Source organism: Falco punctatus (assembly GCF_963210335.1).
Source record: "Falco punctatus genome assembly, chromosome: 4".
NCBI classification, from domain to species: domain Eukaryota; kingdom Metazoa; phylum Chordata; class Aves; order Falconiformes; family Falconidae; genus Falco; species Falco punctatus.
In genome coordinates, this window is record NC_137583.1 from 37,271,212 (window position 1) to 37,294,320 (window position 23,109).

Genomic DNA, 23,109 nt, shown 5'->3' on the forward strand with positions numbered 1-23,109 from the left:
ACAGGTCTGTGCAGGCACAGTCTCCCAGGATTCTAGCCTGCTTTGCTCATTAAAATATTGGAGAAAAGGGATTTCTACAAGTAAAATTATGCCTCTTCCAGTTCCATCTCCACTGCTTCCCCATGGCAGGAGACAGCAGGGCTGAGACCAGGTGCCTGGGGGACCTTCCTTCATCACCTGTGCTGTGGTGCACATGCCAGAGCGAGTGTCAGGCTGGTCCCCACTGAGACAGTCCCTTCACCAAACCTCTGCCACTAGTGCAAGGAGACCTACCAGGACAAACGCTGTTAATCCTTGTGCTGCTGAGAATGAGTGCCCTGGCTGCTCCTCACCTGAGAGCACAGCTCATCACACCATGCTGGCTGCCGAAGCTGGTGGGAGGTTGTCAGCCCCATACCAGCCTTGCTCGGGCCACTTTCAGCCAGGTGCATGGCTTTGGGCTGGAGAAAGAAGGAAACAGAGAGCAACTGAGTCATGGGAATGTGTGTGAAGAAGTTACAGAGCAAAGCTTGAGTGGCCTAACCCAGAGCCTCAATGCCCTTTAAGGCCTTGAGCCATTAAGACCCCAAAAACCATGTGTGATACAGCCTTCAAATATTAAAAACCAGCCACCACGTAAACAGCTCATGGCTCCAGGCTGGTTCAAGCAGCCACATGGGCTCCCCGCAGCCCTTAACACTGAGATTACAGCCTTACAGACTGCTGCATACAGAGCCTGCATGGTTTCTGCTCCTACTCCTTGGCCATGGGGAAGGGCAGGAGAGCATCTGAAGGCTTCAAGACCTGTTTGGAAAGAAAACATTGGGATGTGCCCATGAAGCCACCTAGGGATAGAAGGTGAATGTGAAAAGATGTAACCCCCTTGCAAAAGCCGTTCTTCAAGAAACATTGTGCAGCAGAGCTTGCCCCAGAAAGCCCTCTTCTTCACCCAGGCCACCTTGCTCTGCTCTTATGGTAGTCCCACCTTATTATGCATCATTTACCAGCACAGGGCAGAGGTGTCTGTAAAGTCCATCTCACGGGGCTGAAGACATGCTTGTAGGAGGACTGAAGCTTTCACCAAGACATCCCATGCCCAAGTGCCCCTGGTAGGGGATCTCCTACACAACTTCTACTCAACTCCCAACCTTCCCACTCCGGCTGCCTCCAACTCTGCTTCTGCACAGGCCCCTGCTCTTTCCACCATCCTTTTCCACGCAAAGGGAGGAACTCCCATAAACCCACATACTGCTGTTGTTCCCTGCAGCCAAGTAATACACCCTGCTCTGTGGCCAGCGAGACCCTCCCATGGGCAGGGGATCTGCACTGGGAAATGTGGGTAACCAGACCCCAGCAGGGTCTAGTGGCAGAGCTGGCCCCATGCCCACCCTGGCCAGAGTCAGTGCCTGGCTTTGCATCACAGCCCCATCTCTCTTGATGGAGCAGGGCTCTAGAAATGGAGAACAATTGCTTAAGAAAAGGGGAAGCTTTTTTCCCCTCTGGGGTCAAATAAAAGGTCAGTAAGAGTTGCATGGATCTGTGCTCAGGAGCATCAGGAACACAGATGTAGCTTTCTGTGCATAGCCCTGCTCTCATACCGAATTCACTGTGTGACTTCCAGAAAGCCACTTAATAGTTTTCTACCAGTTGTGCCTTCCCTCTCCTCTGCCCCAGGCTCCGAGCATCAGTAGGTGATGTGTGTGAACAAGCTCTTGCTAGGGAAGGGCTGCCCTGCAGCTCCTGCCTCCTCGGGATGTCAATGCCCGTGGATGCCCAACACAGACAAACTCCATGGGAACCTCTGCCCACCCTGACCTGCTTCTTCCTTGACCTGGGGAAGTGGGATTGGTTTTAACTTGAGGCAGGAGCTGAGCAAAGGGGAAAGGAGATGGGAGAAATGCCTTTTTAAATGTTCCTTTGCCGCTTGCCTCCACGTCCCATGGCGGTGTCTGCGCTGACGTCAATGCGGTGCTGTTGATTTGCACCAGCTGAGGGGCTGGCACACGATCCTCCCCTTCAGAGTGGCTCTGACGCGGGGTGGCGAAGGGCTCGTGCTGGGACATATTCCTGCCCGCACCGCACAGCATGCCGCCGGCTCTTCGCAGCAAGGCGAGGAACAACGAACTTGCAAGGAGCAACGGCAGTCATCGGCAGGCAGACCCTGCACAGCTGCCTGCAGAGCCCCCACTCTCACCCCAGCACCCAGGGACAGGGGTCCGCTGCCCAGCCCTAACCCCTCAGTGCAAAGGGAAGGGGAGGGAGCTGGCTGCTGAAGAGGCACCAGCAACATGAGCCTCACCTTGTGAAGGACCGCTAGCCTCACACCTTGCTTGCTGCCACTCGCTTGCAAGTGTCTGCGCCAGCTGCAATACAGCTGTGAGCTCTCACAGCCTTCTACACTCTTCTCCTGGTGCTCTTCCCTCAGTGGAGGCTGCAGGACCGGATTAACGCATTTAACTGCAGATGCTCGGGCCCTATGACCATCGGGTTTCCAACACCACGTGGAGGTGACTGCCTTTGCATGCCAAAGCTTTTTTTACTGCCTTAGAGAACAACGAAGCCCAGAAAAACATTTTTAACTTGCACTTTGCTGCCACACATGTGATTTACGCATTAACGTAAACCTCCACTGAGTGGAAAGCATCCCATTAAACACTCCAGGAAAGATGAGCTCAGTCCTTGAAATCAGGGCTAATCTGGGGGATGAAGGAACACCACACATCAAGCCGCAAGAAGGAAAAGAGTGATACGCAGTCAGCAGCAGTCATCTTTACTATAGACCACAGATCAGAAAAATAACCTTGTTAACAAGAGACCTAGTGGCTAACAAAATGTCATGCTATAGGACAAACAAGAGAGGCCAAGCACAATCACCAGAACAAAACGGCAACTGAGGAGGAAAGGAAATCCCAGGGTGGTGCGCAGGGTGCTGCGGTGGATGCCCTATAGCAAACCTCTACCGGTGGTATCAACACAGCTGTGTGCACATCTGTGTGTGCATGGGGCTGGCTGCGTGGACTCCTTTTGCCTTTAAAACAAGTCAAAGGGTTTTCACCTCTTACACAACTCCAGTGTCTCTAGCACAATTATTAATTTTTTTCAGGAAAAAAATAATATCATTTTGTTCCAAGAATTATGTGCAAGAATTGTTTCTCCAGGTACAGTGAAAGGAGGGCAGACAGAAAAGCACCCTTCTTAGTGCTGCCCTTGTGACTCGTGCACTCTCCTCACTGACACCACAACCCTCCCCAGCAATCCTCTGTGGCTTTGCCTTCAGTGATTCCCAAACAAGGCTTTTCAGAAAAAGAAGAAAGAAAAAAAAAAAAAAGTATTGCTGCTTCTTCTTGTAATATTTTTCCTCTCTCTCTCCCCCCCTTTCCCCTTAAAAATGTTTACTTTCAAAAATTCCATTCCTGCAGAGATTCCTCCCAAGCTCTGAGGTCTCCGCACTCCACCCTCCTCTTCTGCAGTCAGAAAAACTGAGTCTCGATGTCTCTTTGGTTAAAAAAAAGAAAAAAAAAAAATAACACAAATAACACACAGCCCAGTATGATCCCATTCCACCCCGCGGACGCCTGATGAGAGGGTGTCTGTGGAAGAAGGAAGCATCAGAGACGAGCTGTCTGCTGTCTGGAAGCTGAGGTCCCCGCGCCCCTCGGCCGGCTCTCCTCCTCTCATACAGTAGTCGCTGGTCCGTACTGGAGCACGAGAGGGGACGTCTCCTTGATCCGGACGTAGAACCGCCCCTCGGGTTGGGTGGTTTGGAGGGACAGAGGCAAGAAGTCATTGGGAAGCCACCGCTCGCTCTCGTCGGAGGCAAACACCAGTCCAAAGTGGTCCAGCTGCTCCTCGCTGTAGCAGAAGGTAGCTGAGCCCCCCAACATGCTGCGGGAGACGTCGTTCATCTCAAGCACCACCAGCTTCACTACCTCCCCGGCGGACGTCTGGCTGGTGATGTGCAGCTGTGGAGAGAGAAAGGTGGGAGAAATGGATGATAAGGGGGAGGGATGAGGAGGAACTGGGGGACAGAGGTAGCACGCAGCGTGTCCTACAGCAGTCATTAGGGTGGAGGAAGAGCTGCCGCGATGGCGCCTGGTGAGCCAGTGGCAGCATCCTGGCACAGAGCTGTGGGCACACCGCACCTGGAGACCTGGGACCCAAACTCATGCACTGCTTTCTTGCCTCCACTGTACTGTCCAAGTCCTTGCAGCTCAACTCTTGCATGTGTCACCTACGGCTCATCTGCTCCACTCAGGCTGCCCCATCACCCCATTACCTGCAGCCAGGGAGGGGTAGTCTCAGCCTCGCTCCTGGCACCATGGAGGGATCTGCATCAAGTCCCTCTCATGAGCAGAATCCAGACTTTCAGGCCAGCTGAACCACAAGGGCTCTGCCAAACTAGCGGTGCTGAGCTGGAGCCTCTTTGGGAATCAGCACTAAACCTTGTCCCATTGACAAGCTCAGGGCTCTCCCACCAGCAGCTACCCTCACCCTGCCTCTCTGCTTCCTTGGGGACTGCCCTCTGAATCCCAAATGCAGCCGAGAAAACAAGCCCATCTGGGCTCTGGTTGCTAATGACCGTTGGGAGCCCACTACTTGACTTCAAAGGCCCTAAAGCGGGACATCCATCCTCGCTCAGGCAGGGTGACAGTTTCCTTTGGCACATCCGTAAGGGCTTGCAGAGCGCCGCGAGCAGTGCCCCGTCAGGGTGGTCCGAGCCCTCAGCCCACGTGAACTCTGCCAGCTCCGAACAATCATCGCAGGGCTCAGCTGATTTACACCAGCCGAGGAGCCTTTCCTTTGAACTTGGCTTTCTTCGAGAAGAACATCGTAAAATGCTTTCAAGCAGGCGTGTCCAGAGCTTTGCAACTTCAAAAGCCACGTGGGCAGCCCGCCAGGAACCCGAGGGCTGCACTTCAGTTGTATAGAAATCTATGGTAATTTTTCGAATGGAAAATAAATACTGCAAGTCAGATTCCCCTCTGCTTCCAATGTCCTCACCGTGTGTGGAGAAACCAGCTATCAAAACACCCCAGCAATAAAACCCATCAGTCCATCAGCTCTGTCCTTCCTCTGCCATTTCATGGGCAGGCTGCGTTCGGGCTGCTCTGTCAGCCTCGGCTCCGGGCACTGGGAACACGGGAAGGGAAATTTCAACAGGGGAAGGAGCTTCATTGCTGGGAGCAAAGGACGTGGCAGAGCTGGAGGGGGACCTGTCCGAGATGCGTGCCCTGGGATACCTCCTCCATAGGGATCCCACCCAGAGCAGGTGAGGATGATCAGACTGAGGGTGAGCTCTCGGTAGCAAAGCCCTCACAGAGAGGAACCAGGCTGCACAGCAGCTCCAGCCGACCCCAATGCCTGCAGCAAGGAGGCAGCTTTGCCTGTCTGCTCCCCTTTGTGGGCTGGAGATGAGTGGCTCCTGCTCTCCCTTCTGCAAAGGCACAAGGGGCTGGTGGGGGGGAGCACAGACCCTAGGAAGGGGAGGCTGTGGGGGGTGGGGACAGGACGGGCGGGTGATGGCTGGGTTTCAGCTAGGGGGCTGATTTGTTTGAACACCAGGACATGGCAAGGGAAACCCATCAGTGCGACCTTTGCTCACTGCCTGCCCATGCTGGGTGGCACTAGCTTGCTGTCAGCTGCTGAACCACAGACCACGAACTGAACCGCAGCTCTACTGCCTTGTCCCCCCAAAATACTCTACCCCTGGCCCTGGCTCACTCCCTCTGCAGCTTTGGCTATCGCTCCTGCAAAGCTGCACACTCCGTGCCGCACTGCCAGGAGCCCCATGACTACTGCAGGGACAGAGGGATGCAGGGCAGGAGGGCTGTGGCTTTCCAGAGGACCTCACCCCTGGGACAGTGGAGGATGGAGAGGGCAGTGACAGGCAAGGGGCACACGACACCCTGCTGCCTGCCTCCCCACCCTGCCAGCCCTTTTTGTCCGGGCATGGCAGAAGCGCAATGCTGCCCTTCGCAGGCTCTGGTACCTTGACACTGGCCTCTTTGGAGAGTCCAGTTTCGTACTGAGGGCAGACCTGCAAGGCGACAGAGCCCGGCTTCTTCCCTCGGTTGGCCGAGCACCCAGGCTGCTCCGGCTGCTCTTGGAAGTTCTGAGTCCACTCGGCTGAGCGCGTCCGGAAGACAGGCTCAGAGCCCTGCCCACCCCGGCCACGCTCGGGGCTGCGTGTAGAGCCAGTCCCCAGCCTGAGCTGGCTGCAGTGGCCCACGGTCCTGCTCTCCGTCGGGGAGCTGTCGACGGAGCCAGGGCAGGACTTTCTGGCCACCTGGCAGAGCGGTTTGGGGAAGTCCAGGCTGCTGGTCCGAACGCAGTAAGCCTGCCGCTTCTCCGTGATGCGCAGCAGCTCAATCTGTCGGCTGGGCAGGACGAAGTCGCTGTCGTAGAGCTCAGGGGGCGGCCGCGGCTCCTCCAGCGGTGGTGGTGGTGGCGGCGGTGGTGGGGTCTTGAGTTCGTGGGTCTGCAGGACATCGGGGGCACTGTCCCGCAGGGTGCGGGCAACTCTCCTGCTGCAGCATTCGGGCCCAGAGGAGGAGTACACCAGGTCAAGCTCCTTCGGGCTCTGTGCCCTGCTGGAGTCATAGTCGCTGTCGGTGGCCAGGAACACCTCTGAGGAGCCCTCCTCGTCTGACAGCCCATGTGAGTCTGTGAGGAGTGTAAGAGAAACAAAGAGGGGCTCAGGCTTGCTGTTGGCAGCCCTGGCAGAGGGTTTACACCAGGCAGAGTCCAAGGCAGCTCCCAAGCGTTTACCCCCTTGCCACACACCTGTGCTGTGCTTGCCAAGGCGCAGGCAGAGCAGGTTCTGCCCCAGTCAAGACTGATTGCCCTGCCCATACTCCCGACACTGGCTCAGCCTGCGATGCCACAGTGCAGCCAGCCAGAGCAGCTCCTGCCCCCCCTGAGCCCAGGCAGCCCCTGAGCCCACCTAGCAGGAGCTTTGCAAAGTTGGGTCCTTACCCGAGTTGAGCTTACGGCTTGTCTCTGGCGAGGGTGCTGGGGAGGGAAGGTAGTCGAGGTGGGACGAGGTGGATTGGGTTTTCTCCTTTGTTGCACTGCCAGCCTCGCTGAGGAAGCCACTGAGAGACACCCCACAGGAGGGCTGCTTGTACCGGGCGTGTTGCAGGGCATCCATAATCCAGCGCATCTCACGCCAGATCTCCTCCATTTGCTGCCAGAAGAGGAAATGAAGGATTCCTTTCAAAAAGCAAGCAACAAAAAAGCCCCACAGCAAAACACAGGGTCTCCTCAGACACCTTTCACCAGAGGTGAAAGCTCTGGGGGAATCCTCAAGCCAGAGAATCCCAAGAAAGTGCTCTCAGGCGGGAAGATGCTGCTTTGACCACCAGCGGCTGCTGGTTCAGCAGGACCTGCCTGCTGCAGGCAGGGGTACTGGGAAAAGGGGCAGCCTGAGGTGCTCTTTTGCACGTCCATCCCAAGAGCACTTCTAGGCCCTTTTCTACCAAGGTGGGGACCTGCAGAGCAGGAGCCTTTGGCTCTCTAATCAGCATTTTTAATTTGACTGTTGCAGTACGAAGTTGCTAGACAAAGCCCTGTCTGCTGCTACCCATCTGCCACATCAGAGAAGTGTCGTGGGGTCACAGCCACCAAAAGCAGTGAACAGCCCCAGTGCGGATGCTCCTGCAGCTCATCCAGGGCATGACTGCTCTGGCCACATCCCACAGGCACTGCTGAGCATGGCTCCCTCCCAGCGCACTCCCACCCCATGTACCTGGATGTAGTCCTGAACCTGCTGGTGCCTCTGCTTCGCGGTGGAGAGCTCAGCATCAGAGAATGCCTCCCTGAGGCTCTGCTGAGAGAGGAGCGACTCCAGCTCCAGGAGGGCTGACACTTGGCAGTACTGGGTGATAAACTCCCGGTCGTATGTGAAGAAGTGGACTGAGGAGAGGTAAAAAGAGATGGGGGAATGAAAAATATCATGTCCCTTGCTGTGGATGCCCTGCAGGCTCCTCCCCACTCACCCATCACAGGGAGGAGGCAACGCTGTCCTCTAGCTTGCGTGGACAGCCCTCAGCATCCCCCTTTACCCATCCCTCCTCTCCTGGGGAAGCTCCAGCCCACCCCGCTGCCTGTCTCTCAGGTGGTCTCAGAGAACAAAGAGACCAGCAAGGCTGGGTTCTGGCATTCCCTTTCCTCACCTAGCTCGAAGATCTGTAACGGCAGTGTGAGGAAGCCAGAACGAGGGGTGTAGGGGTTGTTCTGCCCTGGAGCTGTGCAGACATCATCCGACGGAGGCAGCAGCAGCAGGAAGGAGACCTGGCCCCCAAAGTCCAGCACCTCTTGGCTGTACAGACGGAAATCTTTGGCCTGCAAGAAGACACATTTTTTTGCAGGTCACAGCTGAAAACCTCACCTAGTGGGCCCCCCACCAGGTCCTCATCCACAGAGGAGTCCTCAGGGACCAGCTGCAGACAGGGGACACTGCTGCTTCAGCACACAACCAGACACTCCTTGCTTCTGGCATAATCTGCACATCTGCCTTTCTGTCTTATTTCTCCAAAAAGTCTCCAAATTACTAGTCAAAGTGAATATGACAGGGTCGCAGAAGAAGTGCCACCAGTGATGGCCTCAGCCCTGCTCAGAGGGGTGCCCTTACAGCTGCCCGGCCAGAAGCACGTGTCTGGCACTAGGGCCGGTGGGCACCCTCCCAGCAAATAGTCAGCATGGTGGAGGAGGGATTTCTCCCCATGCAGTCTGGCCCAGGGGGCTGCAGCTCCATCCCACCACTGGCCAGGACCATCCCACTTTGGAGGGGCAGAGCTGGGCTGGTCTCATGCTGCAAGGGCTGAACCCAGGACCAAACCACATGACTATAATGCAAACCCAGATTCACCGTCCTTGCTTCGGAGGTACAGATGAGGGTAAGACAAACAGCTCCCGTGGACACTGTCCCTGGGCAGGCAGATGCTTCAGATGCTGGCTGTCCACCACGTGCCTTCTATTTGCATGGGACTAAATTCTCATCAATGCTTCAGGCCCCTAAAGAGGGACTGGGGCTGTGGTACCCTGCCTGCCACAGTGACCAACGTGGTGCTGCACAGCCTCTTCCCCTCCCTCCTCCACAGACCTTGGCACCTGCCCATACCTCTTGCAATGGGATGTTGACCAGGGTCATCAGCTCCTTGATGGCCACTTGGAGCTCCTGGAACAAGTGGTTCTGGGAGGTCTCAGCCTCTGGCTCTGCAGGAACAGGCTCCTCCACGCTGGCCATCTTTTGCAGCCATTCCCATTCCTCCCTGGAGGACAGAGACACACGTGAAGGAAGGAGCAGCTCAGGGTGGATCTGAACATGCAATTGGGGCAAGAGCGGTGTTTGCTCAGCTGTTCCTCCCCCAGATGGTGCGGCACCCCAAGGGGTGTGTGAGCTGCGGAGGTAGAAGGGACCTTGCATTTGCTCCAGCTCCAGGCTCTCCTGCACAGCAGGCAGCGGAGCTGAGAGGGAATATTACATGGCTGCCAGGAGCCTGAGAGCAGAAGCAGGAGGTGATAGGTGCTCTTAGGCTAGGTGGCACAGAGGAGCCTGGCTGCTCCAGGCGAGCTGCCCTGCAAGCCCCACCTGGAGATGTTGGGGTTGGAGCGAATCTTGACATGGCACAGGATGTTGGGGACCCTCTCCGGCACCAGCACTCGGATCTGATCCACAGCACTGCACAGCTTCAAGTAGCCCAGGTAGAGCCCCGGGGAGAGGGCATGGCTGCTCCGCTGGTGGTAAGCCAACTTGTCCTGAGGAGAAAGGCACTGCTGGGTAGAGCAAGCCCTCGCAGCAGGGCTTTCTCATGCCCTCCCATGGCACAACCTGCCCAGCCAGTGGATGGGAAGTAGTAGAGCAAGTACAATCCAGTGCTGCTGGGATGAATCCGGCACCAGCCTGACGCCTCCCCTCAAAGCAACAGGATTTTTGCAGGATAGTTGGGCTCTGCTCCCCCTTCTACCCACAGCCAGGGCTGAACCCTTGGTGGCCCAGGCTCTGCTGTGGCCTTTCCAGCTTGAGGGGGAGCAGGGAGCGCTGGTGGTCCCACAACAGAGCCCACTGCAATCCCCTACCACAATGGCACCAGAGCAGCACCTGGATGGAGATCAGCAGTGTGTCCAGAGCAGTGGGCTCCTCCGGGGAGGACACAGACTTGCGGCTGGTCTGCAGCTTGCAGATGGGAACCCAGCGGACACTCTCGAAGGTCTGGTTGGTCTTCACCTCCTTCAGGGTGACGATGAGGATATTGCCCTGCTTGTCTTTGACGGGCTCAAAGAAGACCTGTCCCAGGTCCTGGATGCCCAGCAGCCCCTGTGCGATGGGATGGGAAGGCAGGAGAATGCAGAATGTCAGGGGACATCCTCGAAGCACAGTGCTCTGTGGGTCTGGGCAGCTGGGATATGACCGGCAGCTGCCTGCTGGAAACTAGCCTGCCTGGCAAAGCACTCTCTGACAGCCCCCAGCTCTTCTGCACGAGATTGCCATGAAGCCTGACACCTCATTGCCCCATGACCAGGGTCCTGCCAGGTAGGACAAGGCAGGACCCAGGCCTGCCACTGACCGAGCTTTGGGCAGGATAAGCAGAGCCTGGGGTTTTCCTGCCTGTGGTGCATCCATGTGCTGCTCCTAAGGGAGCCCAGCCGACAGTGCCCCCAAAAAAGCACTCACTCCCTGCCCAGGCCTGCCCTCACCTGCATTTGCGAGATGGCCAGCAGCATCTTGAAGCGCGTCTGCAGGATGCAGGAGCAGGACGACTGGGAGACGGTGACACACTGCCGCAGCCACAGGATCTCATCCCACATGCACGATACCTGCAGCACAGCAAAGAGCCATCACCACCAGCTGCCGCTGCCCACAGCTGGTTCACACAAAGGTGTCTGGGGGAAATCCATTTGCCTTTCTGTTTGAGCTGGGTTAGGAATGTGCATGGGCACATACTGCCTCACAGCAGGGGTGCAATTTCCTGTGCCAAAGGCACCCCAAAATGCCTCCAAAGCCTGTACCTGAGGGAAGCATCACACTGTGTCCACTCAGTTATCCATCTGCATCTAGGACTGAGACTTTCTTAATTTTGAGTAGAAAATAGCCAAGAGAAGAAGGGAGAAGACAGCCTTCTCCCTCAGTAGATAAGGACCATCCAGCAAAAAATTTTGGCCCTGAGCTGCCCACCTGCCCTCTCACTAAGCTTCCTGACAGCAGAGGACCTGGCAGCAGCACCCTGCACATCCTGCTCTCTAAAACAGAGGCAGAGCTGCCATGGCAGGATGCTGCGGTGAAGCAGTTAAACAGCTGAGAAGCCACCGGCATCCCTACGGAGCGGCAGCGCCCACCCATCGCGGCACGCAGCCTGCCCAGCGTGGCACTGGTCCATCGCCCACCCATCATGGCACACAGCCTGCCCAGCGCGGCGCCGGTCCATCGCCCACCTTTGGGCTTCCAGGAGCTGGGGTGGAAATGCCGTTCCCTGGTGGTTTGTTGGTCCGTGCTGAGCCCTGGTGAGCAGCAAGCCTGCAGCTGCCTGTGCTGCCAAGCCCCAGCGCCCGGGATGCAGGAGAAGCCGCTGCCAGTCGAAGGCAGCAGTGGTGTGTGATGCCTGCCTGGCTCACCCTGGCATCCTGGGCTGCTGCTGGCTCTCAGTGCTCTGCCCTGTGGAGTGTGCGAGGGCAATGGCACAGCCCAGGCGCTGTCAGATGTGTTGTCTGGTGTGAACAGCTGGAGTAGCTCATGCTCACTTTGTGCCCATGGAGGGTCCCCGACTCTGCTCCCAGCCCCATATCGGACCCAGTCAGCCCCAGCGAGAGCCCCGCAGCGCCCCACGCATGACAGGCACTTCTGCCTGCATGGGGAGCGCCAGGGAAGGTGCTGCAATGAGGGTGTTCTGCAGATGGTGACACCCCTGAGGACATAGTGGCTGGGTTGGCGGTCATCATCTCAGCGGCACCCAGGGTGGTGGCCAGGCAGAGAGAGATGTGTCAGGAGACACACTGCTGCATGCCCCAGCACACAGCACAAGGTCCCTGGGCCACCCACCTTGGTGAACCAGAGAAAATCCTGCATAAGCAGGCACGAGTAGGTGTCGTCAATCTCCACCAAGGGGATCTGGTCTTCATGGGTCACCAGGATGTTATCATCCTTGTAGAAGATGGCTGTCAGGTAGAGGCCCCTGCATGGGAGGGATGACAGACTTCAGTGTTGCCCACAGCTACCAGCTTCATTTCCCAAAGGGTCCCTCTCCCAAGGGCAGACAACATGTGCTGCCCCAGGTCTCAGCTGCCCTCCAACAGCCCATGGCAGAAGAGGCACACGGCCCGTACAGGAGCAGGAACAGGAACATGACGCTGCCAGCAAGGCAAGCCTGGCTGATGCCACAGCTGATGCCATGGCCAATGCCACAGCCCGCACAAGGGAGGACAATGGGGCCAGGCTTGTGCAGGAGACACACTGGGGTACCTGGATGCCAAGTGTGAAGGTGGGTGGTGGAAAGGTGGTGGGGTTCGAGGAGGGGAAGGTGCTGTGTGGCACTCAGAGATGGTGCAGGGATCTGGGTACAGGTGCAATTTGGCCAGCCCAAATAGAAACACCAAGGAGAAACCAATTTCTGGGCACTGGGACCCATCTCCACTGACACCACCAGCTTACTGCAGGCAAGGACCTACCTCTGAGCATGCCCAGCCCCCACCTTGCATGCACAGCTCCCAGCTGTACCCAGGATGCACAGCCCTATGTCCCTGCTGGGGAAGGTCTTATCATCACCCCCGCGCACCAGCCTCTCACCGCTTCAGTGTCTTTAGAAACTTGCTGCCAGGGTGGAAGAGGTGCTTGAGGCTCTTGGAGACAGAGTGCTTCCTGCTCTGGGGTTGGTTCTTGCAGGGCTCTGGGGAGCAGAGAGCAGAGGATGCTGCAGCAGGAGATGAAGAGGTGCACCAGCAGCCTGTGGCACAGCATGCCAGCCCGGTGGGAAGGCTCTGCCAAGGTCTCCACTGCCTGAGCTGTCTCCCTGCTACGCTCATCCATGGGATAGATCTATTCCCAGCACCACCCCAGCCCCCTGGACCATGCCACAACCCTGGCGTGACATGCACTCACCGTGGCAAACACAGTGCTGGTGGACAGTCTTCACCTGCCCCAGCAGGTGGTCCAGAGCTTCAGCTTGTCCCCTTCTCCGTGGGGCGCGGCCATCATACTCCCGCCAGTCTGTGGGGCATAGACCAGCATCACCCCCAGCACCCCTTGGCCTGGGGGGAAAAATGGTTTCTGCACCCTCCTCCCCATGTCACGTCACCTCCTGGTACCCGACCTGGGTGTCCCACAGGCACAGCAGAAGTCATGGGTGCTGGGCACCTCTGGGTGGGCTAGGCTTTGGGAGGTGCCCAGTTTTGTGTCACTCTTCCCAGGACCACCCCAGCTCTGCACAGCACCCCATGGCCACTGGCCACCCCACAGCACAGCAAGGATGCGGCAGAGGGAAAGAACAAGGTCCCATCTGTTGCTGCCACACTTCACTGGCCTTAAAAAATAAAATTCTTTCCAGTGTCTTCCTCCAGGTCTTCCCCGGAGCTGCAGCTTTCCCCAGGCGAGTGCAGAGAGTTGGGCTCACCTCGGCAAACACATAAATAAGCTCTCCTGCCAGTTCCACCCATTGCGAGACAGCAGCAGGACTGGGAGAAGGGCTGGGGACCCACCGGCGCTTCTACGTTAGCTTTACATTAATTGCTTTAAACACCCCCTGTGTCCTGCCTGCTGCTGTTTTCCATGGAAAGTTCAGCTCTGTTAACTTTGGCTGGGGCTTGCCACTATTTTTAGGAGCTTTAAAAACACCCAGGGAGGTGCCTGACTATATTCTGCTGGGCCAGGGAAGGATCTTTACTGAAGGAAGAAATATTAATGGAGATAAAAATAAATAAATCTCACTCATGTCTGATTTACTTCAGACTCACAGTATCAGTGATGCATGGATCTTGGTCACAGGGAGTGTGACACATTCAGGACGGCAAAGGGGCTTTAAAGTGGGTGCAGACATGACCAACACCCGCTGCCAGGACAGGGTAAAGCCCGGGCGATGGAGTGCACACATAGGCTCACTATATGCACTCATATACATGCAAATATATTTTTGCACCTTTCCATACCAGTATAGCACTTGCTGTATCCACAGCTAGAGCTATGCACGGCGGCTGCACATCTCTGGCCCCACTGCTGTTCATGTGCTGCCAGACCTGCACCTTGACCCATATGCGGTGCATTTGCTGCTCACGTGCAGCAGCACGCTCGGTCCCTCACTGCCTGCAAGAGCGGTGGCAGGGGCCACGTGCCCACCACCCTGCTGCCTGCCCGTCAGGCTGGGCTCAGCCTCCACCTCCCCAGATGTGCGGGGGGCTGCTCCTTACACATCCGCCAGTGCTGATCCTGTGGGACTGCCACACAGCGGACACCCACTTTGGGACAGGTGGCGAGGGGCAGAGGCCACCTCAGAGATCGCTCAGCCCTGAGCTTCACCTTCTGGGGCTGCTCCTTCCAGTTCAGTCCTCCTGGCCTGTCTCCCCTAGCACCCTGGGGTGACTTGTGTGACATAGGGTGGCTTTTCCTCCCCTACTTGCCCTGGTGCCAGCGTGGGGAGGAGAGTGCTGACAGCTCACAGCTGGTCTCTGGTGGGGCTTGTGACCCCCATCCCAGCTCGATGCCAGGGAATGCAGGTCCCTGGGGCTGGGCTGGATGGGTAAGAGCATGTGGTGGCACAGGGAGGACTCCAGGCCCACTGCCACCCAGGACTGGGAGGGCACCTCCAGGGGCTGAGTTGGGGCATCCCACCACATCTCCCCTCAGCGTATGCCAATTGTGGTTTTGTGCAAGCTTGGCCACTTTGGGGCAGATGTCACTGAGCAGTAGGGACTGACCCCTCCCAAAAGCTGCCCCGCACTGTTACGAACCTCTGCTAAAAAACACGGGGATGTTTTTCCTTCCTACAGAGGAGATGGCTGCATTGCTCTCCTTTGAACTGAGAAAGCACAACATCCGCTCTCCTAGCTTCCTCCTTATGATGAGCTGATCCACGTGGTCTAAAAGTGCTCAGCCTTTATCAGGCAGCCAGGAGGATTTCAGCTTGAAAAATCAGTATTTGGCAAAGCTCCTGTTACCTGGAGGCAGAAACCTGGACCCCCGGGCACAGCCTCCCTGCCTGGCCTGAGACCCAGATGCTGCCTCTGCTCCCAGGCCCACTAGACCCCATCCCAGCACTGAGAGGGACCCCCAGGTGGCACAAGGAGCTGTCACCTCCCCACCTCTGCCCTGCAGCCAGTGCCAGATACCACAGGCATTCCCACTGGTACTTACTGGAAGGGATGGCGAAAGGGGGCACGGAGGCTTGCGGGGGACCCCAGCCCTTCATGTTATAAGCAGACACCTGAACGTAGTAAGCTGTGCCCTGCAAGGAGGGAAGCCACATCAGTGCACCGGCACTTCTCCCGGCTCGGCATGCAGGGGTACGATTCCCCCCAGCCCAGTACACCAGTACACCACAAGCAGTACTAAACTGGGAGCCCACAGCCCACTGGCTCTGACCTTCCCTAGCTGTACAAAGCTTTTGTTATCAGACACTAGAGAGTCCCACGGCCCGGGTGGGTGGTTCTGGGGGGAAGCAAAGGATGGGACATTGCAAGTGCCCCTTGCCAGGAGATGTGCTGACCCCAAAGACATGGGGCTTCCACAGCCTGGAGGGTCAGGTGCTGCCTTCGTGCTGCGACATGCAAGGAGACATGGAGCTGGCCCAGTGCTGTTGAGGGCTTGTGGCACGACGACAGTGATTAAAGGTCTCTGATTAAAGCCCAGTCAAGCTGCCAGATGTTGCAAAGCCTCCAGGCACTCACGAAGGCGGACAGAAGCCTGTGAAGCAGCTCTGAAAGCATGATTGATGGGCTTGGGCCAGCTCCTTGCAGCGGCGCTGCTCTGGGCTCAACTCAAGCCCCATTCTGCCAGGCACCAGGACAGCTCCTGCCCTAACAGCAGCTCCTGGGCTCTGGCATCACTGCCTGGGCTAAGCTCCTCTACCTACATTGAGGGCTTTCCCTGCTTCTCGAGCCTGTGGTCCCTGCCTGCCCCAGAGCTTTGGCACTGCACCCCCTGGTAAGGGCAACCCTCTCCATCCCAGCATCTCCCCGTGTTCCCATCCCAAGCTCCATCCCACCACAGTCCCCATCCTGCCCCGTCTGCCCTCCACTGGTCCAGTGTGTGCTGGGGACAGGATGGCAGCCCCCGGGGAGGAGACAGCTGACAGGCAGCATGGCCCCTGCGGTTCTCAGGGAGATAAAACAGCAGGGAGCCCCAGACCCAACCAGCCTGTGACCCTGCTGGGCTCCCAGGGATGGAGACAGGGCTGGTCCCTTCTCTCCAATGAGCAGCGGGACTGGCGTGAGAGGTCGATTTGTGCAGGTGGCAGAGGAACGAGCCACTGATTTATTGCCCAGGAAGAGCAGGGGTGGTGACGGGAGCGAGGTGGTGGACAGAGGATAAATCAGGCAGTCGGTGAATGGGCTCATTCTGCCTTTCACTCGAGAGTCCCCAGGCACCCTGTGCAGGGGTTTCCCCACTGCCAGGGCAGCTGTGGCCATGCAGGGACAGACAGACGCCTCTCCTGGCCCCATGCTCCCAGCTCTGCCCGCAGGCTGTGCTGAACATGGCACGCACCGCGGCACAACCCTACCCCTCCTGCTCACAGTGAAGCCCCGTTCCCTCCCCGCACTGGCTGAAGGGAACGACCCCACAGACTGCACCGTGGCCAGCGGCTTCTTCCAGCTGTGGGGTCTCCCCCCGCAGTGCAGACCCCCGTGGTGCACCCTGAGAGCTCACCGACACCAGCCCCCGGATGGTGAAGTGCAGGTTCTTCAGCTTATCAATCACGGCCTCCCCCAGCGGTGGCGAGAAGGTGGGGGAACAGCTCCACTCCACTGAAAGCAGAAGAGAACCCCAAGGTGCCACATGGCCCCGGAGCTGGGACAGGCTTCCAGGGCTGGCTGCAGCCTCTCAGGGCCCGCAGCTGCAGCAGCATGAAGGCAGGGGAGACAGGGGAGAGGGGGACTGGCACAGGGAGCTGCAGTCCTCCTCACCAAGCCACATCAGGTGGGGTCAGCACCCTCAAGCAACAGGTCACTAGTTGGGGATGGAGGAAATTCTTCCAGAAGCCAAAATTATCTGGTTTAAGTGGGTGACAGGTGCAAGAGTGGCAGGATGGCAAAGCTCCCCCCTGGCGTGCAGTGTGAGTGGGCAGCAAACAAGTGGCACCTCAAGTTTTGCCTTGGTGTAGGACAGTGGTTTGGTCTAGCTCAGACCATCTGGGGGTGACCAGGCTGTGCAGCAGCAGGCAGCCCTAGCTACTCCTGCGCCTGAGCACAAAGGTGGCTTGACAGCGGCTTGGCAGCACTGCCCATGTTCCAGCACGCTGGTGTGGCATGCATGGGGTGAGCGCCCCAGTACACCCCACTGGCACACTCAAGGCACCTGCCACAGCTACATGACCCCTGCACTGCTGTGGAGACCCCGGTCTTTACCTTTGTACTTGGTGACAACGGCCGAGTTGACACTCAGGGGCTCCCAGAAGGTCACCTGCACCGAGGAGCTGCTGGCCACGGAGAGGTGGACATTGGTGGGGGCATCTGGCACTCCTGGGGGCAGAGAAGGCAGCGACCACTACAGTGAGGATGGTCACCCTGAACCCCTCAGTGTCCCTCCTGGGCCTCCCCCCACTCCCAGGGACATGTTTCCAGAGTGCTCAACCCCGTGCAACCGTACAGCGAGTCCCAGTTACAGGGCATGGGGATTATCTGATGGGTGCCGGTGCAGCCCTGTGCCCAGACCTCACCCAGCCCTGCTCCTTGCTTCAGTGTGGGGGTTGCCCCCCAGCCCTCCAAGCCCTCCTGTGGGCACTCACGGGCATGCTCAAACCCTGCCTTCATGCGCTTGTAAAGCCGGTATCGCCACTCCCAGGCCTTGAGCTGCTTCTCCTTCTCAGAGCAGTCAGCGTTGGGCGCCTCATTCACCACCTGCGCTGTCAGCTCATTGACGCGTTGCTCTGCTTCCCGCACCAGTGTGGAAAGGTGCAGTGAGCGGCTCTCCAGGCTTACAACTGTGGGGTGGGTGAGCACGGCCACGGGTCCAGGGCAGGGAGCCAGAAGGAGGGAAGAGAAGGTGGTTAGAGCAAGCCCAGGCTCTGCTGGCACCAAGTCCCCACCCCAACACTCCGTCCTCCCCTCTGTGTCCTGCTCCTGGGCTCCACTCAAGAGCATGGCTCCACTTGAGCCTATGCTACAGAATGTACCAGTTTCCCAGAGCCCAGTGACCACCTCCCCACCCAGATCCCACTGCCTGGGGCGTTCCACCCCACCAAGATGGAGACCCAGGTGATAGGCATGGCACAGCTTCCGCACACCAACTCACAGTGCGGACTCTCCTTTGCTCCTGCCTGCAGCAGGGCCCTGGCGATGGGAGCATTGTTGGTCATGATGGCGATGTCCAGGGGCAGCAGCCCCTCGCTGTTGGGGGTGTTGAGGTCCAGCTCCTCAGGGCTGTACTGCTTCAGCAGCTCCTGGACCCTGTCTAGATCCTGCAGCTCCACAGCCTCAAAGAGGGCAGCATTGCTCTGGAACTGGGTGGAAGGAGAAACAGAGGTTGACTGAGCACGGGGTATCCTCCTCCACCCCACCAAACACCTTAGAGTCCCTCACCAGCATCCCACAAACCCAATGAGGAGGGGGATGCCCTGGTCCCAAGGGCTTGGGAGCACCAGCTCTTTGCAGGCAGAACCGAATGATGCTGAGCAAACACCTGGACCAGCTCCAGCTGAACTCGCTCCAGGGCAGCCTCACTTAATACATTCTTGTGCTTCCACCCAGATGACAGCATTGTCCACACAGGGACACCCCCATCCCCGCCTTCCCAGCCACAGCAGTGCTGGATGGAGCCAGCAGGCACTCACCACATAGGACTTGCGGAGCTTCTCCTTCTCGCCCCGTCCCACCAGGCTGCCCTCATCGAAGGAAGTGTAATTGACTCGGAACTTCCCTGACAGGTTTCGGTAGAGCCTCTTGGCTGCGTTTGGTGAGGAAGGGCCCGGTGGCTTCCTGGCCTGTGCCAGCTGCAGGTCCCGCATCTGCTGCGTCATTTTAGGGGAGGATGACCTGGGAAAGGGCAAGAAGTGGGACAATGAGGCATGGAAGACATGCCAAAAAGGCAGAGGCACATCTGCAGCATCGGGACCGGGACCAAGGCATGACCCAAGAGAGCCAGAGCAGTGCCAACAAAGCACCAATGTGAGCAGCTGCAAGGCGGATGCTTGTGCCATCAATGTCCTCATCCACCTGTTATCAGCTGAGGTCGGTCCATTCCTCCTCCCCATCACTGCTGCTGGCTCTGCGGGGGTCCCAAGGGGTTCGTATGAACCCTGTGGGTGAGACATTTCCTTCCAGACCCAGCTCCCGGTCTGGCCTCACACTGTCTTTGAGTTGGGATGCCCCAAGCAACTTCAGGCTGCTCAGCTCTGATACCAGTCCCTCATCCATCACAACCAGGAAATCTCTCCTTACTCCCAGTCTCTACCATCCAGCCTCTGCAGAGATGGGTTGCCCAGTCCCCCTCAACCGTGGGGGCCACAGGGACAGAGTCCCCCAGTCCTGTGCTGGGTGAGTGCTGCCCACCACACAGCTGGTTTGGGACAGCTTCGCACATCCTTTCCACATCCATTCTTCTAGCAGGAACCCATCTCCTGTGCTCATCACTGTCCCTTAGCCCTCCGTGGTACGTGACTCTCCTCAGGGCCTTTATTCCAGCAAAGGGCACCCTCTGAAAGAGAAGTGAGAATGGGGATGGACAGAAGGCCATTTCTAATGGCACCAAAACAGCATCAGGTCCTGATAGGGACCAGTGAACTCCAGCCTCCTGCTTACCAGCAGACCCAGACTCCACAGCTGCTCCTCACCTGCTCCATCCACATTGACTAAGCTACAAAATCTTTTCTCCACTCCGATTTTGATTTCTACTTTAAATGGCCATGATAAATGTGTACAAGTCACTAGGAAAGCTGACATCTTTTGATGGCTTCCCAGAGGGAGGGACTGCCCCTCTCCCTGGAGCTGTGACCCTCATATCCCCACCAAGACCTCATCCCCAGCAGGCAAAGTCCCCGGGTTCAGTGCGAGCGTGGCCGTGCTGCTGCGTGGGGCTTTTGCCCATGAGTCATCCTTTACAGCACAGAGGGCTTTCACTGGCGTCAAACATCTGATCCCCCTCTTGCCATAGCCTGTGGCACAGTTCCCAGACAAGGAGCATCAGGGCTAAAGAGCATTTAGCACAACTACACTTAACACAGTTTCTCTCAGTTTTGACTTCATACCGCTGTGTCTAAGGTCAGATATTTAGGGGCAAGGTCTCCCCTGTATCGCTTCATTGGTTAAAGATCAAGCAAGGGGTAAGCGTGATAAAAAGCACAACAGTTGTCTAGAAGGTCATGCCAAAATGCTACCACAAGGCTGTGCCTGTGATGATGATGTTTATAAAGCCATCATCAGGAGGCCGGATATTAATAACAACCTCACTACGTGCTCTTCATCTTCCCGATTTCAGATTAGGCACAGTGGGCTGCAGGAGGCCTTTCATGATTTTACCTTTTATTACTGTGATATTTAAAAGCAGAAAACAATGAGGAGGTTGGCTCCTGCCAACCGCTCCTCTCACTGGCTTCAGCTTATGGATTTAGAGGTCCCGAGTGTGGTCCAAGCCACGGTGTCAAGTTGCTGCCCTAGATTCCTCCAGGGATGGGCATTATCTTAGTGTAGGGCTTTGTGGACCGGGCAGGCAGTGAATACCAGCCACGTGAGCTTCAGCTGGCAAGGCACCTGGAGCAACCACAGGGAGGCTGGGGAGATCTGTGCAGTGGGGTCCTGCTGGTTCTGGTGGGGAAGAAAGGGAGCAGCTTTACAGCAGGAGGGCATCACCATGGGGGGAGAGACCTGCACAACGCAGGGAAGGGCTAGAAAACCAGCCCTGGGCTCGCTGGGACTTACCCAGCTGTGGGCAGAGTCTTCAGCTTACAGATGTGGTAGCCCAAGCACCGAGTATTTCGTTGTTGACGTGGAGCAGCTCCTGGCATGGCTGCTACTGGATGCTCCTCATACGGCACATACAAGCCTCTACAGATGGCATGCATAAGATTCCAGCTATCAAAGGTGTGGAAAAGCATCACACAGCTCTGCTGTCACTGGCGGAGCAAAAAGCCACCCATGCCTGTGCAGGCAGGTCACTCTGGCAGGAAAAGGCAAGTCCTGACCCTTGGACCAAGCCCAAGAAGAAAAGTGCTATTGGACACACTTTGGAAAGAGAAGTGACTCGAGAGACTCTCCAGCAAAACCTTGCCCTTTCTCTTGTGCTTAAAAGCTCCATGCTGACCAAGTCCTCCTCTCTCCACCTCCAGCTGCTGCTTGGTGACAAAGGCAGCTCTTTTAGCAGGCTTGTCAACAAGATGCCTAATTCTACTGCGGTTCCCCTTCACCCAAGGGGGCAACAATGTGCTCCCACATCAGGAAAGGAAGGAAGATCCCAGAAGTGCCTCTCTGGAAACCAGAATAGACCTTGCTGTAGCAGATCCCTGCTCCATCCATGCCTGCAGAATCAAGGCTTAAAAAAAGGAGTGGTACTTTGGAGCAAAAGCATTTTGAATTTTTACTGTAATTATCAAATAAATCACCAATTAAAATATATGGCAAATGACCCAGTGCAGGCAGGCTACACAATTTGAAGAAAGTTCTCTCAAAGATGGTAGAAACAGAGGCAACATACAGAAACATCTCACTATTTCCCCTCATCTGATCTGCTTTTAATGAGAAGCGAAGAGATGGAAATTACTCAGAGTTCAGGAGTGAACATCTATCTATATTAAACCAGCTGCCCCAAAGATAAAAGAGTTTCCTGCCCTGTGGTTGTGACTCATCCAGACTCAGTGAAATAGTCTTGATTTATCTAGAACTAAACTTTGCAGTGGAGCAACTGATAGCCGAAAACAACACCCACAGACAACATGCCCTCAAGGTACAACCAGCCAACACAAGCAGCAAAGCCCCATCCTGCAGGGAGGTGGCAGGAGAAGGGCCCACTCCCCTGCCTTTATAGTGTCAGTGCAGCTGAACTAAATTTATCTCAACTACAATCAGTTGTTTCTAATAATTTACCTACCTACCGCAAACACAGCAGCAGGGGACAGGTGCTTTGCCTGCCCCAGCAGTTCCATTTTCTGGTCATGGGATGTATTTGTGACCATCAGGGAGAAGGTGTGGCCATCAGGTCTGCGATGCCATAAATCCCTATATAGCAACTCTGCCATCCTCTCCGTAGAAAAGGCTGAGGTTCTGCAAAAGGATGTGTTAGGGATGGCCAGACCCACCTCATGAAACCTATGTAATGAGGATTTTTTTTAAAATGCACATGAGGATAGATGTGCAGAAGACAACTTCTTTTTATCCTTCTTTCTGCAACAAACACAAGCTGGGTAGTTTATAACGTTGTGGTTCCTGCATATTCTGGGTTTTAATGTTTCCAACACTGGAGATCTTGGTCTAGTAAACAGTGTTAATAATTGTTGTAAGTATATGATTTTAAGTGCATTTTGTTTAAGGGTGGGTGTAGCCTCTCCGAGTCTTGAGCAGAGAACGAGCCCGTGTCAGACAGGGCTGATCCATCCTGCCAGTGGAGCCCAGAGCCCAGGTGGGCTGGAAGGAGCCCTGCTCGCCCCGAGCCCAGCAGGACCTGGCTGTCCCTCCCTGAGCACCCATGAGGAGGGCCCACACCGGGCACCCACTGCACCAGATGTGCAAACTCCAGGGAGACTTTGCCCTCCCTGCTGCCACATGCTCCTGTCTCAGGGACTAGAGGCACCTGGACAGGCAGGCAATGATCGTCCTGCTCAGAGGTCACCAGACTAGATGTAAGGAAGAAACTTTTTACGCTGAGGGTGGTGAGACACTGGACAGGCTGCCCAGGGAGGTGGTGGATGCCCCGTCCCTGGACACATCCAGGGTCAGGCTGGACGGGGCTCTGGGCAGCCTGATCCAGTGGAAGGTGTCCCTCTTGCTGCAGGGGGGCTGGGT

General features: G+C 56.7%; 1 protein-coding gene across 5 annotated transcripts in view; it reads right to left on the reverse strand.

Annotated features, from left to right (window-relative positions):
- Positions 1 to 2,733: 2,733 nt before the first annotated feature.
- The window catches only part of LOC308063845 (ankyrin repeat and fibronectin type-III domain-containing protein 1-like), a 221,494-nt gene continuing 201,118 nt past the window's right edge, over positions 2,734 to 23,109 (reverse strand). For 3 of the 5 annotated variants that reach the window (XM_080387342.1, XM_080387340.1, XM_080387344.1), the window contains 17 exons: positions 18,951 to 19,152; positions 18,413 to 18,620; positions 17,907 to 18,101; positions 17,527 to 17,640; positions 16,829 to 16,926; positions 15,317 to 15,407; positions 13,073 to 13,180; positions 12,761 to 12,860; positions 12,017 to 12,149; positions 10,678 to 10,797; positions 10,082 to 10,297; positions 9,572 to 9,738; positions 9,101 to 9,251; positions 8,154 to 8,322; positions 7,727 to 7,893; positions 6,955 to 7,165; positions 3,817 to 6,642 (listed from right to left, as the gene is read on the reverse strand). In XM_080387342.1, the coding sequence (XP_080243468.1) occupies positions 5,654 to 6,642; positions 6,955 to 7,165; positions 7,727 to 7,893; positions 8,154 to 8,322; positions 9,101 to 9,251; positions 9,572 to 9,738; positions 10,082 to 10,297; positions 10,678 to 10,797; positions 12,017 to 12,149; positions 12,761 to 12,860; positions 13,073 to 13,180; positions 15,317 to 15,407; positions 16,829 to 16,926; positions 17,527 to 17,640; positions 17,907 to 18,101; positions 18,413 to 18,620; positions 18,951 to 19,152 (3,439 nt within the window). In that variant the 3' untranslated portion in view covers positions 3,817 to 5,653. Of the gene's footprint in view, positions 6,643 to 6,954; positions 7,166 to 7,726; positions 7,894 to 8,153; positions 8,323 to 9,100; positions 9,252 to 9,571; positions 9,739 to 10,081; positions 10,298 to 10,677; positions 10,798 to 12,016; positions 12,150 to 12,760; positions 12,861 to 13,072; positions 13,181 to 15,316; positions 15,408 to 16,828; positions 16,927 to 17,526; positions 17,641 to 17,906; positions 18,102 to 18,412; positions 18,621 to 18,950; positions 19,153 to 23,109 lie in introns of all 5 variants that reach the window. The other 2 variants (XM_080387343.1, XM_080387341.1) reach the window with 1 other exon arrangement.